The 18,641-nt window shown below is 36.8% G+C and overlaps 1 protein-coding gene across 3 annotated transcripts in view; it reads left to right on the top strand.

Annotated features, from left to right (window-relative positions):
* The window catches only part of KLHL13 (kelch like family member 13), a 72,181-nt gene that overhangs the window by 13,152 nt on the left and 40,388 nt on the right, over nt 1–18,641 (top strand). Inside the window, exon 1 of one of the 3 annotated variants that reach the window (XM_007465462.1) lies at nt 38–282. The exons of 1 other annotated variant lie outside the window; for it this stretch is intronic. In XM_007465462.1, coding sequence (XP_007465524.1) covers nt 203–282 — 80 coding nt within the window. In that variant the 5' untranslated portion in view covers nt 38–202. Of the gene's footprint in view, nt 1–37; nt 283–821; nt 920–18,641 lie in introns of those variants that run through there. One more of the 3 variants, XM_007465463.1, reaches the window with a different exon arrangement.

Raw genomic sequence — 18,641 nt, forward strand, 5'->3', positions numbered from 1 at the left:
AGAGCGTGCAGAGTTCTGCAGCAGAGTTAATATTTGGTCTTACATTTTGCCTTCTTCTAACTGGAAAACAGAGAGACTGGCATTTTTTTTAAACGGGCTCTTCCCATAATGGCATTCTTGTATTGTGTGGCCAGAGCTTGCACAGGAGGAAAGCAGACTGCCGAATTTAGTCACTGATCTCTATTAGCTGTGGCCTAAGGCTATGCTGAGGTTTATATCCCATTTGTATTGTTGCAGCTCAAAAGAAGAATGTTCAGAGGATGACAAGTGTATTCTGAGTAGGTATGTTGTTTCATTTTCATATGAAACCCGTCTATTATTTTTTCCTGCTACTATTGGTCAGAAATCAGGTTAATAGGTGCAGAATATAGTGCAGTGCTGCAGTATCCCTGTTAAGGTAGAACAATGGTAATGCAAGCTTAAAATAATACCAAAAAAAAAAAAAAAAAACCAAAGAAAAAACAAAAAAAACCACCCCAAACCCTAGCCGCTTTTATCAAATAAAGCTGCATTGTGTGGTATGCACAGTGCAGTCTTTTCAAAAAAATATACTGCAGTCAACGCTTTCCTAACGAGGTGGCACTATTGTTGAGTTCGAACGATAGAATCATCATTTGCTTTAGGGGACAGGAGGATTTAAAGGAGGTACCTTGCAGCCCTATTTTACAGATTGGAAGCATCGGTTTAAGGGCACTGGCAGAATCGTTTGCTTGTTCTCCGTGGCAGCCGCTGCTGTGTCAGTACAGTGTGGAATGGAAGTCATAGTTGGTAGTCTGTTATGGAAACGCTGTTTACTGTTATTGTAGTACCGTGGTGACAACATGCCATTGAAATGGAAAACGAGCTCTCCTGCTATCTGGAAATTCCCAGTTCCTGTGCTTAAAACATCCAGGTCAACTCCACTTTCTCCAGCATACATGTAAGTGAGAGAAAATAGGATATTAAAGTGGGATTTCATTCATGAATCAACCTTGTGACAAAAGGGGGTAAAAAATCCCAAACAGCAATATCCAAAACCCCACAAGATGAAAAACCTCAAGCTTGCTTACATTTAAATATATTGGCATGCCCACATTTTACCATTGTTTTGTTTTTCTAGGAGTTTATGTTTCTTTTCATTTAAAGTGCCTAATGGTAATGTCATTACTAAGATGAAAGTCTAAAGGTATATCTAAGGAATTGCATAAGGATAAACTTTTACATTGGTTGGATGTTTTGAATTTTTGTGTATCTGAAATACTTAAGAGGACTTCTTTTGTGTAATGGCACAAAAACTGCTTATGATTGATGTTGATGTGTTAAATATGGAAATGCTTTCTATAATTTTTTGATGAATTTGAAACATTCAGAGATAACACATTGATCAGAAAATGAGTCTTTTAATGGGGACCTGATACTTGAGTTGTGTATGAACATTAATAAATTTGATATTATATCTTTCTCAGTTTTATAATTCGAGTTCTGAAGTATAAGTTTGAATTTGTGCAAATTATAGTTCTATGAGTAGTTATTTATATACATGGAGTCGAAAAGTGTATTATACAAATATCTATTTTTGAAATTTATTTTAAGTCAATATGTACTGAAATATATTGGGACGTCTATCTAGAATTTTTGAAAATCTTATTTTTTAAATTTGCAAAGTGTTGCTTTAAAAACAGAATCTGGGAGATATAATAAAATATTCTTTTAAAGTATTGTCTGTGATCTTTTTTTAGTAGAGGAAGGAGTGAGGGAAAGCTGGACTTTTTTTTTTTTTATTAAATAATTGTACGTGAAAAGCTTTTGAGTGAAAGTCTGTCTTAACTGTAAGTGTTCCCTTTAAAATATTTTTCAGTAGGACAGATGTGGAAAATTCTTCCCACTTTAGGTTCATTGTGTGTTTAGAAATCTGGTGAGTTGCCATTTTATTACTTAGTTTTTGTTTTATATGAGGTTCAGATGCACAGTGGTATCTATCTGGTTCTTTGAAAGGCTTTCAGCTGCTGAGGAAGTGTGCTTGTGCTCTCAGCCCAAAAGAAGCAATTCCCGGGAAAGCGAGGAAAAATGAGGACATTTCAGAGTTGAAACCTGTCATCATTTCATTTTCAGATTATTTTTTCTATTCCTTCTTAGAGATGCTTCAGGTTATTTTATCTGGGTGTTAAACTCTGTTTCCTGTAAAGTTAAAAATTTAAATTATATTTGTAAAAGAAAAAAGAAAAAAATCAGCTCTGTTTGTTTCTCAAAAGCTGCATTTGTCAAAAGTGCAAATTAATGGAGGTGACAAGTTAATGGAGCTCCTTCAAATAATTCGAGAAAATGAGATGTGCCTGTTGACTTTATATATCTTAGCTGGTGAGAAATGACCAAAGATTTACCAAAAGCAACTTCATCATCAAAACAAAACATACACACCCCAAACTAAAATCAATAGGTTACAATTAATAATGGTTACTAATGATTCTAGTATTCCTACTGCATTTTACTGTCCAAAAGATCCAATTTGTAGCCCCTGTTGCAGCTGATTTGTTACTTTTTCGAGATGATTAAAAAATACTTACATTTTTTTAATCCATACTAGCCACAAGCTCAGATACAGCTTAACACAACATCTTTAATGAACCACTTTCTTTCTTTTAAGTCCTCACCTCGTTGACCTGGTGATATGAGTGAATTGATTTAGATGAGAGAAGCCAGAAAATGTCATAGATCTTGCACGTTGGCATTAACTGTTGGCAGTACACATATGTAGAATGGAAAAGTATATTTGAGGGGCTGGTGTTAGTCTGGACTATTTTGACATTGTGACGGTCTGTATTGTTAAACTGGCCTTAACTTATTTTTTTAATAAATAAGTTAATGATGAGGTTTAAAATATTATGTAAATATACACAGAGAATATATGTTAAATATAGGAAAAGAAGACTAGCTTGGGGAGTTTAAATCAAGTTTTAAATAAATTGTTTCGTTTTTGACTGATTTAGAGTTCCTTGCCTTGCTGGGCCAGAAATAAAAATACCACATTGAACATGTTCTCATCAGTGCTTCCTTATATTCCATAGCACTTCTACACACAGATGATATTTAAGTTGAGCATATTTTTCACTCAAAAACTGTAAAGAGTAAGTTAGAATCCTGGGTCAAGTAACATCATGTTTGCTGTCATGGTCGGTTGGGTTGGCAAACATAGATTAGATGGCTACTTGTGTCTTTTGGGTCTAAAGTCTTTGCATTGAAATGGAGCAGTTAAATTCTGACTCTCTGATAGACTGTGATATTTTAGAATTTACCTGTAAAATTATGTATAAACATTAAAAATACTATCTTGAATATAGAATTCTTCCCAGTTAATATAAGCATCTTTTGGTATATTTGCTTGTATTGGTTTGTAATGTTTTATATCGTTATTTCCTGTGATTTGTCAAATACATATTACATGATTTTCATTGATGACTTGGGTGCTTTTTCAAAGACTGAAATTTCAATATAAAATATTTTTGCTTGTGGTAAAAATGTGTTGTAGTAATGGAGCAAATATGGAGAAATATAAAGGAGGTTCCTTATGGTTTCTTTCTAAACTCAACGTAGGTGCTGCTGGCTAGAACTCTTCCATTCATGCTGGTGATAGGGCAGTGCTGCTATCCACTAGTGAAAGCTAGAATAGAGAATGTTTTACTTACTGCAAACATTGAACAGACAAGCTTTATTTCCTTGTGGATTTAAAGTCCAAGTTGGCTTGCTTTCTGCTTGTTTAGAACCTGAACGTGAGTTAAAACCTTTCCATATTTTCAAGACTTATTGATGATAAAGACAATGTTTATGATAATATTAAGGAAAATAGTTTCTTATATAGCATAAAGTGCTTTTCAAATTGTGTTAAAATATGATTTGGGAAGAGTGGAGTATCATAAAGACAAAAGATTTGGGAAAATAATCCTTTGGCCTCCAGATAGCTTGATTACCAAATATTATTTAGTCTTTATTAGGTAGAGTCTCCCTTCAGCTTCAGTTTTGAACACTTGCAAGGGTGGTGTGCCATCCATGTGGAATTCTGAAGGGACTGTCTTGATCGAAATCTGAGTGATGTGTTTGTGTTACACTCTGTTCAGCAGAAGGTTGAAGTTCAACCTTAGCCTGAAGGAGTATCTCCTGGTCAGTGTAAGCTGAATTAGTAGACTCTGCTCCTGACAGCTGTGAACCATGTAAATTAACCTGTCAATTTGCCTAAATTAATAAAGCTGAAAGGGCAGTCACTTCTAAGTGGTTTCCTGGTGTTTTGGTATTCATTGTTTTCAAGCAGCAAATGATTCCTTCAGGCTGATGTTATAGGGTTAATGTATTGTTAGATTCCAAGGACACACTGAAATAGGACAGAATTAGCATTAGCTATCCTTTTATCTTTCTTCACAAGCAGTTGAGTCTTGCTGATAATGGTGTGGCCACAAGGAGGAAGACAATAGGTAAGAATTAACCAGCACAATGTAACAGTGAATCATAGCAAGCCAGACAATGGGTGTAGAATGTTAGTGAATTAGACTTGTCCTCTCTTAGCCAATACACTTGTATTCAGTTAGCGTCCTGTTTACCACTATTTTGTTTACTATGTAAAATATATTTTAGAGTAAGTGCCAATAGCACTGACTTTTATAGAAATCATTTTCTATCATTTTATCATTGAGATTCAGTATCTAGATTTCCCTTGCAAAAATGGTGCTTTATTTAATTGTCAATAATTTATCTAGATTTAGTCATACTATATAAATGTTCCTTGTTTGTGGGTGATTCAAAGGACAGAGAAAATTAAAACATGCACTTTCTAAATTTGACATGTTTTCTTTCCCCTGAGATTGTCTTCTTTCTAATTTAGTGAATAAAATACAACCTTGAAAATAAAATAAAACAAAACCTTAGATATCTTTTTCATCTAGCAAAATACTTCCCAAATTGATATTCTCAAATTAGAAAAGAATATAATTAGTTAGATATTTTCACAATTAGTGTGTACATAAACTTTTGTTTGTGTCTGCTTAATTTGGTTTTTTACAACATATGCTCAATCTAACAAAATTATGTGGAGAAATAGCATAAATAACACAGAGCAATTTAGCGCTCATCTGTAACTCTTGTAGCATGTTTCTTGTGAATTTCCATTGTCTGAACTTGCAGAAGGGCTAGCCTAACACTTATTAATGGAAAATCATAGAGATAAAAGTGACCTTAGATGTCATTTAGAGAATCCAAATCCCCTTTAAAGCAGGAATCCTTCCTGTGACAACTCTGAAAGATGCCGATGCACGTTCTCCTTGATCACTGTCAGTGACAAAGTGCTCACTACCTCCCCAAGCCAGCACCTTTCATTCGTGGACAGCTCTTCCATGCATTGAGCAAAATCAGTTCCTCTTATCTTTCATCTCCTATTCCTAGTGTGGCCTTCTGGAGCTATGGAGAAAAATATTATTTCCTCCATAACGTACAAGACTGGGAATCTTCTTTCTTTAACCATTACTCATGTGACATGTTTTCCAGACGCTTCACTCTGCCGGTTGTGCCTCACCCAGATAGTTTTATTTGTGTTAAACTTTATACAGGATACTACATCTGAATGAGATGCTCCCCACATGGTCCGACTAGAAGAGACCTCTCTCCTTTCATACAGGCGTTTTGCTTATCTTAAAGAGCCTGCGATTATATTATTTTTTAATCATGGCATTCACCCTGAAGCACAGTGACTCAGAGTTTACAAACTTCTTTTCGGAGGTTTACGACTAGATTGCTTGTTCCTCCTGGTCAGCGTTTATTCTCTTGGCTACTTCAGATCTTCCAGTCTGAGGAATTCTGGCATGTGCAAATGAAATTAAAATTTTGTTTTAAAGCCTATTGTATGTGTCTTTAAAAAGATCTCTTAAAACCATTTAATGTATCTGAGGAATATTGCACACAAGAAACTTACAAGACAGAAAGCTAGTATTTCGGATGCTTTCAGCAATTTCCAAGAATTATACTTGTCGAAAATTTATCTAGATTCATTGTTTTTTTATGCCTAAATGAGTGTTTCTTCCAAGTACCCCTCAAAACATTTCCCCAGAGGGAAGAGAGACGGAAATGCAAATCTTTCACCATCATGCGAAGTCTGGAGTTACTAAGAACTCTAAGGATTCCAGACATTCTGCTTGAAATTTAGAATATTTAGATGAGACCTAAATAGGGCCAAGTTAGGGGGAGGGAAAAGAAAGAAGGAAGAGATAGGCAAGTATTTGTATTAATGACTGTATTACTGGTAAAGAGTCAAGAATTATAAGCACTGTGCATGCTGATATTTTAAATTGAAATAGCAGCCACAGTGTATTGCTTTATCTCCTCAAGGCCAAGAAAGAGGTGGTATAAACGTGAGATTCTTAGGGAATCAGTACATAAAGAAGTTACTGAGCAATCCACTTTTGAAAGAGCTCAGTTCTTTTTCAATCACCTTGTATATTGAGTTTATAATATTCAGAAGTTACTGCTTGTTATGGGCCAGGCATAACTCTGCTGGGTATTATGGATATAGTCCTTGCAGCTATTCAAAATGACTAGACTTTATCTTCTATCCTATGTTTATTTATAAACAATTAAATTGCTTGATTTATTTTGCTCCTGTGAAAATTCTAAACCAAGACAACCAGTTTAAATAACATTCTTGTTTACTGTGCTTGCATTATTGATAATGGATTTAATGGCAATAAAAATACTACAGAGGAGAAATGTATCTGGGCTCACTGAGGAGATGTGAATTGGATATAGATACCAGATTTTAAAGTGCATATTCCTATTGTGGTGATCATTTCGCAATATATACAAATATCAAATCATGTTGTACACCAGAAACTAATACAATGTATGTCAGTTATACCCCAATATTTAAACAAAGAAAAAAAGAGAAAGTACATATTCCATAAGATGGAAAATGATGCAATTTACATTTAAACTTGATAGTCACTTTTTTAAAAAAGAAAAATGGAGTGCCATTCTTTAAGTTGGACAGGGCTTAGGTGCTTTATGGCACACAAGTGTATATATTTTTACCTTACAAGCATCAACAATTTGATCCCAGACTATATGATGTAATCTTAGAGAAAAATAAAATTATGTTGTGTTTCCAATTATAGTAAAATATTTTCACTGGCATGACTTACTATGATGAGGGTATATGTTGTTTTTAACCCAATTTTGCGACATTTATGGTATGGTAAGACAGGAGCATGCCCAACTCGTTGGACAATTCTTCTTATTGATATGGTTCAGTGGAGAAATGAAATAACATGTTTCCATAAGAAAAATGTAATTAAAAACAACTTTCGGAATTCTTGAATCTAGCCTATACAACAGATATTGTAAATTTCATGTGAAACATATTTATTTGCAATTTTCAAAAATGTCCTGGTTTAACATAGTTAAATGTAATACAATTTATTGAGTGCTACTATGAAAGTGCCAAGCACTGTGTGAAAACTTCCCCAGTTTTGCTGTATGGGGAGACACTGCTTTGGGAAAGATTCCCGGTGTTCTCCTTACTTGTTGCAAGTAGTAATAAATCCTTCCCTCACTGGAAAAAAGAAGTGCCAAGCACTTTGGAAGCTGCCTCCCAAACACTCTATAAGGGTAAGTCTTTTCCCTGTTTTACTCTAAGGGCACAGTGGTTCCGAGAAGTTAATTAACTTGCTCAATGTTACACTTCAAATAAGAGGTAAAGTGAAAATTCAAACGCAGTTCTGCTTGATTTCAATGATCTTGACTCCTCTAATGCCTTTTTCTTTTTATAGACTTTTGCTACTTTCATGCCATCTACTAGTTAGGAAATATCTCACTAGAATTCGAAGAACAAAGGAGTATGACAGATGAGATAAACTTTTTTGAATTGGGTGGTGGTACAGGGAGAAGTTAGCTTTACTTTGTGGTACTGTCAAGTGGTGAAGTTGCAGGAAAATACTGGGGCAATTATCTTTCCTTACTGGTATGATACTGGGATTAACCTCATTGTTTCCTATTTCTTTCGAAGCACTATTCTACCTTCGTTGGCCAACCACCTTTTCTCCCCCCAGTAATTAGCTGCCATTGACTGGAGCAGATGTGCTCTGTTTATCACAGTCCTAGGGTACTAACCAGTCAGTATGTTTAGTACTTTCTTGTGGACGTGATTGTCCCATTGCTTGATTGTGTGCAGGCACTGAGAAAAACCTCCATGTATGAGTTTTCTATTGCTGCCATAACAAATTGCTGCCAACTAATGGCTTAAAACGTCACGAAGTTATTATGTTATAGTTTTTTAGGTCAGAAGTCTGGTATGGGTCTCACTGGGCTAAAATCACGGTGTTGGTGGAGCTGTGTTTGCTTCTGAGGCTCTAGGGGAGACTGCATTTCCTTCTCGTTTGGATCATTGACAGAATTCAGTTCTTTGCAGTTGTAGAACCACCAAGGTCCTTATCTTCTTGCTGGCTGTAAGGCAACAGTTGATCTCAGCTTCTAGAGGCCACCAGCATTCCTTAGCTTCTGGCTCCCTCTCTCCATCTTCAGCGCCAGCAATGGCAGGAGTCTTTTTCACATCTCTCTCTCTCTGACCCACTCTTCTGCCTTGCTCTTCCACCTTTAAGGACTTAACGTGATTAGATTGGAAGGTGCAGGGGCTCGATTGAGTTTTTGATTTAAAAGCCTTTGAATACTGTGTTTTAAAACAGTGAGATTTTGAGAATGAAACATTGTGAGAATGATACATTAGAGAGGCAAGCTCATTTGAGTGTTCGTGGACAACTGGGTTAAACTAGTGCCTTTGCCATCGTTCTGTCCTTCCCCCTCCTCTCTCCCCCTCCTCTCTCCCCCCGCCCCCACTTGAAAGTCTCTCACTGAAGGTATTTCTACAAATTTTAAAAGACCTTTGCTCATTTACAGCTTGCCCCGTAACATCTTCTATTTTCACTCTTTGTTTTTCTGGTTTCAAAAACAGAGTGCTTTTCACTGATCAGTGAGATCAGAACATGATATCTTAAAAAGAGCATAAGTATCTTATTCAGGATTCTTGGACTCTAAGAGCTGGGAGGAACCTTAGAAATCATTCTTTGTCATACCATTGTACCTTGAAAGAGAATGTGATATTTAAGTCTGGTCACTTTTCCTCCATCTGTGTACATTCACATTTGATGAGTTAACTCAGTCTTAATTTATATTTCCTTTTTATTATTTTATCCCATTTCATCAATTGTGTTACAAATTAATGTTAAAAACCAGTTTACTACAAAAACTTGAACTAGATTTCTCTTTATACATGTGATTACACCAGAGATTTTTCTCTTGTCCTACACTGAACTGTGTTCCTAATTAACTCACAGTTCGACCTGGCTTTAGTTTGGGTGGATCTACAAAATACTTTGAAATAGAGTTTTGAAAAGTGTATGGATGTTTTAGGTTGTAAGTAGATTATCCAATAGATAATCCCTTAGCATCACTAAACTGAAGTGATTTTCATTCATTATGAGCACTTTCCCTCAAAGGATGTGCATATGTAATCATTTCTGAATGATTCACAGCTAAACAAAAGTTCATGAAACTGGGACCAAAATTTTCGTCTAAAGTAGACCAGTGACCTGGCTCATTAGCATATTTTTCATAAGCATATTGCTGAAGTATATAGATAGATGCAATTAGAGACTTTTCTTTCAAATGATGTGATCCACCATCGTATGTTTGGCTTTCTTTCATATAATTATAATTGCAGATTTTATATATATATATATATATATATATATATATATTTTTTTTTTTTTTTTTTTTTTTCGGTAATTGTGGCTCACGGGCTCTAGAGCGCAGGCTCAGTAGTTGTGGCGCACGGGCTTAGTTGCTCCGCGGCATATGGGATCTTCCCGGACCAGGGCTTGAGCCTGTGTCCCCTGCATTGGCAGGAGGATTCTTAACCACTGCGCCACCAGGGAAGCCCGCAGATTATATTTTTGAATAGTGGATATTATTTGATTGTTGATGCAGCCTTGCAGATAGCCTGATCTGGGATGAATAATCCTTTAAAATAAAATAGCAGTAAGGAAAGTCGATGTTATTTATTTATTTATTTTGGCGCTTATATGCTAAATATGAACTGATACACTTCTGTACCAGGGAGCAAAGTTTGCAATTAGTTTAGTTACTGTGGTTTATATGAATTATGCAACATGGTATTTGTTAGTAGATGATGGTGAGAATTTATTATTATTTTTATATCATTTAGTCCTTTGGAAAGTAATTATTTCTTTCACTGTGATCTCTTTGCAAGCAAGTATCCCGCCTGCTCTTGTTACATATCTCCTAGTGCAGTGGCAGGCACATAGCAGGTGTTCAGATGTTGAGTTGATGAAAGAATTTTTTAAAATTTATTTATTTATTTATTTATTTATGGCCACACCGTGCAGCATGTGGGATCTTAGTTCCCCGACCAGGGATCGAACGCAGGCCCCCTGCTTTGGAAGTATGGAGTCTTAACCACTGGACCGCTGGGGAAATCCCCGATGAATGAATCTAGAGAGAGTAGTTTTTAGGTCTGTAGCCTTGTGCAAATTATTTCACTCAAAGTGTGTTGCATTTCTTCATTTCATATATAGAGGAATCTAATAAATTATAGTCTTGTTAGAGAGTAAGTTACAGCTATCTTTCCTACGAAAAGAACTAATCCAAAATCCTGATTCTGTTCCTTGCTTGCCGATAAGTACCATGATGCTGGCACCGACTGAAAGTAATTTTAATAGAAGCAATTTACCAGTGACCAGAAAACTTTAGTCATGGTTCATCAAATTGTAATTTGATAAAGAAAGTAAGATTATAATCTCTTCCAAGAGAGCAACTACTCTTAAAGTTAAGAGTTATTTGACTTATTTTCACATGTCCTTTACCAGGAGGGGAAAACTATTTTAGACAAATTTCTGTTTTAAAACTAGTATGTTTGTACTTTATTGATAATGTGTTTTCTGTGTATAGTTTGAAAACAAGAATGGCTGACTAGGATAAAAGGAAATCTGAGTAGGGTTTAGGAAAAATAAATTTTAAATTAGTACTCAAATAAATGGTCCACATTTACTTATGTTCTGAATTGTTTTATACTTAAAAAGGCTAAACCCGGGGCCACGGCAGTGAAAGCGTTGAGTCCTAACCACTGGACCACCAGGGAACTCCCAGCAGATATTCAATTTAAATAAACTAAGTTTTCCTCCTATCAGAAATATTTTAAATAAATGCTTTTACACATTGCTTGGTTAACAATAGGACAAAAAGGCATAGCAGTTACTAATGTATGAAAACAACATATTCTAAAGCAAAACAATTGATAGTTTGTGAATAAATTTGGATTTTTATTTATTCTCAAATCATTAAATATATATTTACTTTGAATTATTTGCCAGAATGTGCAACTAGTTAAGGAGGGCTAGTCCAAGAAGCCTTGAATGCAAGAGCGTAGGATATGGCTTTTGTTCAGCAAGCAGAGAGGAGTGATTGAATACTGCTCTTAGAAAACTGTCTCCACTAGTGAAGGGGCTTCTAGTGTGTGGAAACCTTTCCTCCTTCACACCTCCCTCCCAGAGGTGCAGGTCCCGTCCCTATCCTTTTGTCTCCGTTTATTCTTTTTTCTTTTGCCCTACCCAGGTAGGTGGGGAGTTTCTTGCCTTTTGGGAGGTCTGAGGTCTTCTGCCAGCGTTCAGTAGGTGTTCTGTAGGAGTTGTTCCACATGTAGATGTATTTTGATGTATTTGTGGGGAGGAAGGTGATCTCCACGTCTCACTCCTCTGCTACCAGGCCAGAGCACTGAGACCCTGTCAGCCACGGGGCCAGGTACATGGGGATTTTCTTGCCTTTTGGGAAGTCTGAGGTGTTGTGTGTACGCTCAGTAGGTGTTCTGTAGGAGTTGTTCCACATGCAGATATAGTTTTGAGGAGGAAGGTGATCCCAGGGAAGCCCTCCTCCGCTATCTTGAAGGTCCCCCCCGGTCCTTCACCCCACCCCACCCCGTCTCCCCCCGCCCCCGCCAAAACTAAAAATACAATCACAGTATGTGAAGATGCTATACTGTAACAAATATGTAATTTATGTTACTAACCAAATCCAAGGAAGAGGTAATAGATACCCAAAGTGTGGTAGGGGCAGTGAGAGTGGAGAGGTGGTGAAAGACGCATACTAGAGAGATACTTAGTAGTACTTTGTCAGTTGCCTGGGCATAGGAGGTGGGGGAGAACTAGGGGTCTAAGATGACTGAAATATTTTGACGATAAGAACTTTATTTTAGAATCCAGAATATCCTATCTATGTCTCTCTTGAATGCGTGACATCTAGATACATTTGAGATTCCTGAACTTCCTTCTGACTGACCAAGCTTCCAGGAATAATCATTAAGAACTATGTAGTCAAATTCATTTCCCTTGAGAGTACCTTTAAATAAGCCAGTTTTCTCCTTAAAGCATGATCTACAAAAAGATTGGGTTTGGGACATTTAAAATGACTTATTGCTTCAAGAAATAGCTTGTTGTAGATGGGCTGAGTTGAGGGGAATAGCATTTAGGCTAGCATTTTCCAACTAGCTGGCCAAACTTTTGACACCCTGACACTCGTCTTGGAGACTCTTCTCTGCGTCCTTCTCACCTGCACTCTGAGAGTCAGAAATTATAAATTGGGGTATAAAACACTGGTTTAAAGGATGGTATGGAAGGAAGGAGGGGAATGCTTCTCTCTTGCTTAATGTCCTTCTGTCCTAGTTTGTCTCAAACAGACGGAGGCGGTACTTCATTATTACTTCACAATTCATAGATCGCTTCTGCAAAACGCATACACAGTCTGAAAATGCTCCAATTAGCTTCTATTCAAAATTCCCACCTAGATGACTGGGAAATGTGAGTGCTGGATGCCTACTGTCATGTTGTTTAAATTATATGGTCTGCCTCTACCCTTTTTGGGTTCCACCCAAGAACACAAACTTTCTTTAAGCCAGAGGCCATAATGTTCTGAAAAAGAAACACCTTTCCCCCAAAGTGGCAAACTCCTCAATGAGTTATAATTTGCATCTACTCCCTCAAAACAAATAAATAACCAGTCTCCCTTTCAGGAAGTCATTACCAATTTTATCAAGAATACTTAATATTTGGGGTAAACATAGTCATGGTACATAAATACTTTAAGCAAAGGACTCCTTCCTTAGCGTTGCTGTACGATGGACAAAATCTTATAAAAGTTTTTTTTTTTTTTGCGGTACACGGGCCTCTCACTGTTGTTGGTCTCTCCCGTTGCGGAGCACAGGCTCCGGACGCGCAGGCTCAGCGGCCATGGCTCACGGGCCCAGCCGCTCCGCGGCATGTGGGATCTTCCCGGACCGGGGCACGAACCCACGTCCCCTGCATCGGCAGGCGGACTCTCAACCACTGCGCCACCAGGGAAGCCCTAGAACTCATTTTTTAAAATTGAGGTATAGTTGATTTACAATGTTGTATTAGTTTCAGGTGTACATACAACATAGTGATTCAATATTTTTGTAGATTATGCTCTTGTATTTCTGCTTCAGGTATCTATCATCGATCTATCTATATCTTTCATCCAAATATTATGAGAAATGTAAAGAATGAGAAATAGTATATAAACCAAGCTTCCAAACGGTAGAATTTTCTAGTCTGGATGCGTGAGACTTGATGTAGTTTAATTGGTATATGAATTTTAAAAGGTGAAGGAAGACTAAAGTTTTGAAATACGGTAGACAGAAGGAGCAAACATTAATCTGAAAGTGTTTCAGGGACAGGATTGAGGTATTCAATGCAAATGCTTTATGGTTTGGATAATTAACTTTCACCCTTTCACAAATGACTATCATTTGTCATTCCATTTGTTTAGCCCAATTCCCTCATCTGTGTCATAGTGCTATTTCTGTGATGGCGATGGGTGGCTTTGGAATTCAGAATCTGTTCTTTTAAATGTTGGTATCAGTAATGTCAAGTTCTCCCTAAATCTGATCTGAGTTATATCCTAGGATATGCTCCCTCCTGACCCCAGATGTGTTGGGGGAATGGCATGAGAGATTTTTAGCATTGGTATTGTTGTTATGGAAAGGGTAAAAGTGGGTGATTTTAGACTGAAGTAAGTTCAACCAACAAACTGCTTCCCTATAACAGAATGTGTCTCTCTGAGATCTTCCTCGTGTTTATAAATTAAACACTGAAACGTTGATTGCTTTATGGCCTCTGCTCTGCTATTTTTCGTTTTTTAGGCTTGGTGTGATGGGAACAATTTGGTCTCTGGAATCAGACTCAGGTTCAAATCATAGTTACCAGATTCATGGTGAGGCCTTAAACTCTCTGAGCTTCAGTTTCCTGTCTTTAAAATGGGATTGTTATGAGGATTAAGTAGCATAGAGAACGTGTCTGGCACACTGCCTAGTACACAGCAGGTGCTGGGTAGGTTATCTTATTCCTATGTTAAAACTGACATCAGCTATTTATTAATGTGATTTTATTTTACATGTCACAGACATTTGCATATAAAGAAGCTTCTTTACTTTGGAAAATCATTTTACAGTCTGACCCTATCACCTTGAAATTTTTTTCTCTTTTATGGGCTCTGGTATATAGCTGCAGCAGAAAAGAAAGCCTCGGAAATGTTAGCAGCTATTTTATATCATCTATGCTAAAGATTTCCATTAGCAGATTTATTGCAAGTTGACAATAATGTACTTATACTTATATCATTAAAAAATACAAATAACTAACCAAAGCTTTATCTTTTCTTGACTTCTTTCAGGCAAACACCTTGTTGAGGAGACACGTTCTCCATAGTTTCTTAAATAGTGATTAATTTACGCCTTCTTAAGAGAAGTTGCTCCCACGGGGAGATCGGGGACATCAGCTCCGTGCTTTGTGACCACCTAGAGGGGTGGGATAGGGAGGGTGGGAGGGAGATGTAAGAGGGAGGGGATATGGGGACGTATGTATCTGTATAGCTGATTCACTTTGTTATACAGCAGAAACTAACACAACACAATTGTAAAGCAGTTATACTCCAATAAAGATGTTAAAAAAACAAAGAGAAGTTGCTATGATATTTATGATTTCCTTGTACAGTGATACCGTAAATGTCATTTCAGTTGGGGCATATCTTTATTTTTTTATTTTTTTAAATCTTTTATTTATTTTTTAAAGCAGTTTATTTATTTATTTATTTTTGGACCTGCCGTGTGGCTTGTGGGATCTTAGTTCCCCGACCAGGGATTGAACCCAGGACCCCTGCAGTGGAAGCGCAGAGTCCTAACTACTAGATGCCAGGGAATTCCTGGGACATATCTTTAAATATTTTAGGTTTTAAGGTGTTTTTCTTTTAAAGAAAATACCAGGCTTATTTTATATATATTAACTTACTTCATGAATTGGAAATTTTCCTTCTTAATTTTAAAAACACTTCCTTTTTTTTCTTAATGGAAATTGAGAGAGAGAGAGAGAGAGAGAGAGAGAGAGAGAGAGAGAGAGAGAGAGTGTGTGTGTGTGTGTGTGTGTGTGTGTGTATATCATTCAGTTTTTGATGGGAGGCGTGAAGGAGAGCTGATTCTAAATTTTGCATGGTAGGAAGATTATTAATATCTTTAGAATTCAATGGAGAATGCATACTTTGAATCTATAGGAAAATCAATGGGAAATGACTAATATCATCTTAAGCTTTTAATTTATTTCTCATGGAGGAAGGAAATACCTTGACGGATTTAGCACTCAAATTCAAATGAATGTGAGAACAGGTGGCTGAATTTTTCCCCCACCTGCCAATGCAACTTTATAGCAAGAAATGTTTCATTTAGCAAATGCTGCAGCTAGCAGACACTTCTCTGTTTCAGAGCAGAAAAACAAATGGCGGGGGAGTTCTTCTTTGAAGAAAGCCTTTTTCTTGATTTTCTTTTTAAATTGTGAGTGTGAGAAATATGTATTTTATTTTTCTGGGGGACGGGTGGTAAAGCATGAGTCAGTGCCTTGATTAACCAAGCTGACTTGTTGTGTTGTTATACCATTCATGACTTTTATTTTTGTTTTGTTTTGTTGTTGTTGCACTTCTTGCACACCAACCCACTGGCGCTGACTTTCAGTTAGAAGAATATTATTACTCTGGGAAATTGCAGTATTTGAATAATACTTTTGGCACTAACTCAGAAACCCCTGTTCTTTTGTTACAGTGGCATTATGTTATTAGAATTACATACACTGTTAGGTTTAACCACTTTGTAATGTAATAGTCACAAGCAAGAAGTGCTGTCAAACTGATCAGGAACTGAAGAGAGAAAAATTAAAGGCATTGATATACTTTTACCTTTCTGGTTTTTCTCTGATTCACTTATATTTTTCCCTCAGAAATAAAATCAAGTAAAGTAAAGGGAACAACTTGACATGTGTTCTGATAGTCTTGGGCAGTATGTTTTTTCTGCAAGTGCATGTATCCTATCAGCATGTTTTATTGAGATTGATGAGTGTCCTAAGACTATTTGAGGCTTTGGAGCCAAATGATGCAATTATGAGATACTCTTCCCTTCCCCATATGGCATACCAACAAACCCGATTGCTATAGTGAATTCTAAGTACACGGTTCTTCATAGAACATCTACCAAACTATTACCTCTGTAGAACTATTCATTGTAGAAAACATATTTGAACCAGATTGACAGACCACTCTTGCTGCAGCCCACCCACCAGTAATACACAATCTTTTGTTGTCATGATGTTCAGTGTAAAAAGGAAAAGAATTTGTACATTTGATGATTTTAAATTTTTCATTAAAATATCCATGAGTGAACAATGCCATGCAGATGGCAGGGGCTTAATATTTGTTTGCACTAGCAATTTTGAGAGTATATCTTCTACTCTACTCTTTTATAAGTTTACAGATTTGCTTTAATTTGCCTATTCTGGAGTACGAATGGAGTTGAACATTTTTCTATCTGTTAATCATTTGTACTTTTATATTTATGAATTGTGTCCCTATGTCATTTACGCCTGTTTCCCTTGGGGTAATTTTTTAAATTTGGAAGGCTTTGAGGCAACATTACAATGTTAGTATCACCCTGTTAACATGTGACAATTGCTTAGACTATTTCCTTTGTCTTCAAATAGTAGTACAAAGAAATGCCACAGTCTATGTATGTTTGGTTTGACCACCTTTGCAGAGCTTTCAGTAAGACCATCAGGCAGTGCTTCCATCTCTACCTAATGCTCTTCGAAAAAATAATTGTTCTCTTTGAGCAAGTGCATTTGAGTGACTCATGTACACTTTGTGAAAGATTGCTTTCATGCTCTGTGGTTGGTCACTGTTTACAAAATGAGATGTGTCCAGCGGTAGTGGGGCAGGCGGGAATGGTGTGGTAGCAATATGTAGACGCTGGAAGAAAAAGATTCAATTTTTCAAAAGAAAATTGATGAACATAATCTCTCCCATGAATAATTTTACAGTTTTGATGAAATAGGACTATTTGGACAGGGTTTGCTTGATTCTAAATTGGCATGTAAAGGTGAATCCAAATAACAATTGTTTTTTTTGGAGGGGGGGTTTCTCCCCAAATAACAATTGTTTAAAGCCGACTTAGGAATTATTCTTCCATGAGTTTACATAGGACAAAAGCCTTTCCACATAATTATCTTATAAACTTCAAAGCTATTATCTACTTATCTCCTGTAAACAGTTGATTTTTCAGATTGATGGACTGGAGGAGGGCAGAGGTATTCTATTATTAGGCAGTCTTGGAGGAGTTAGTGGTAATTAATAATCCTACTGTGTTTCTGACTGCCAGCGTTACCTCATGGAGTTAACTCTCAGACTGGGAAGTTAGTTAGAACATGAAATTTCTTTAGAAAATCTGTCCTGAGGAGGTTAATCCCTCTGTACCGGGGTTTCTCAACCTTGGCATTCTTGAGATTTTTGCCTGAGCACAGCTTTGCTGTGGAGACCTTTCCTGTGCATTGTAGGATGTTTAACAGCATCCCAGCAGATGAGAGTAGCAACGCCTCACTACCCTGCGACCACGTAAAGTGTTTCCAGACATTGATGCCCCTCCCCGCACTGAGAACCACTGCTCCTTTTATTGCTTTCAACCATGTGACTTAGAAAGGATAAGATTAAAAATGTTATTTGTTCTTGGAATTACTCAGATAATCATTCCTTTAAGGATAGTTTGATGTCATTGTGGCTTGGAGTTTGCAGAGAGGTTTCACCTCCTTGCACTGTTGAAGAACAATGCTCTTCACATCCAGTCAATAGACTTAATGAGTAGGAGATAGAAGAGAATATTGAATCTGCTGGGGAGGTTGACATGACATGTGCTGTTACTGATGCAGAAATAATAGGGGATGTTCTGAATGTTTAAAAGTCAAAAGATGTTGATAAGAAGTCATGAAAAAGATGATTTTAGTGAAGACTTCTTTAGCTTTTGAAGTAATTAGTTAGAAAGCCAGACATATTATCTTGCCAAGAATAGGCTGCATTTTTATATTCTGCCTTTTGATTTTAAGAGCAAGAGACAAATGACATGGAAACAAGTTGTGATCTCTAGTTTATTTAAAAAAAAACAAAACAATTTCCAGGATATGTCATAGGGGCAGTGCGGTTTCAGCTTTACTCCTGTCCCGTTTACATCTGTGGTTCTGTAA

The sequence above is a fragment of the Lipotes vexillifer genome, unplaced genomic scaffold (genome assembly GCF_000442215.2).
Source record: "Lipotes vexillifer unplaced genomic scaffold, Lipotes_vexillifer_v1.1 scaffold560, whole genome shotgun sequence".
Taxonomy (NCBI): Eukaryota; Metazoa; Chordata; class Mammalia; order Artiodactyla; family Lipotidae; genus Lipotes; species Lipotes vexillifer.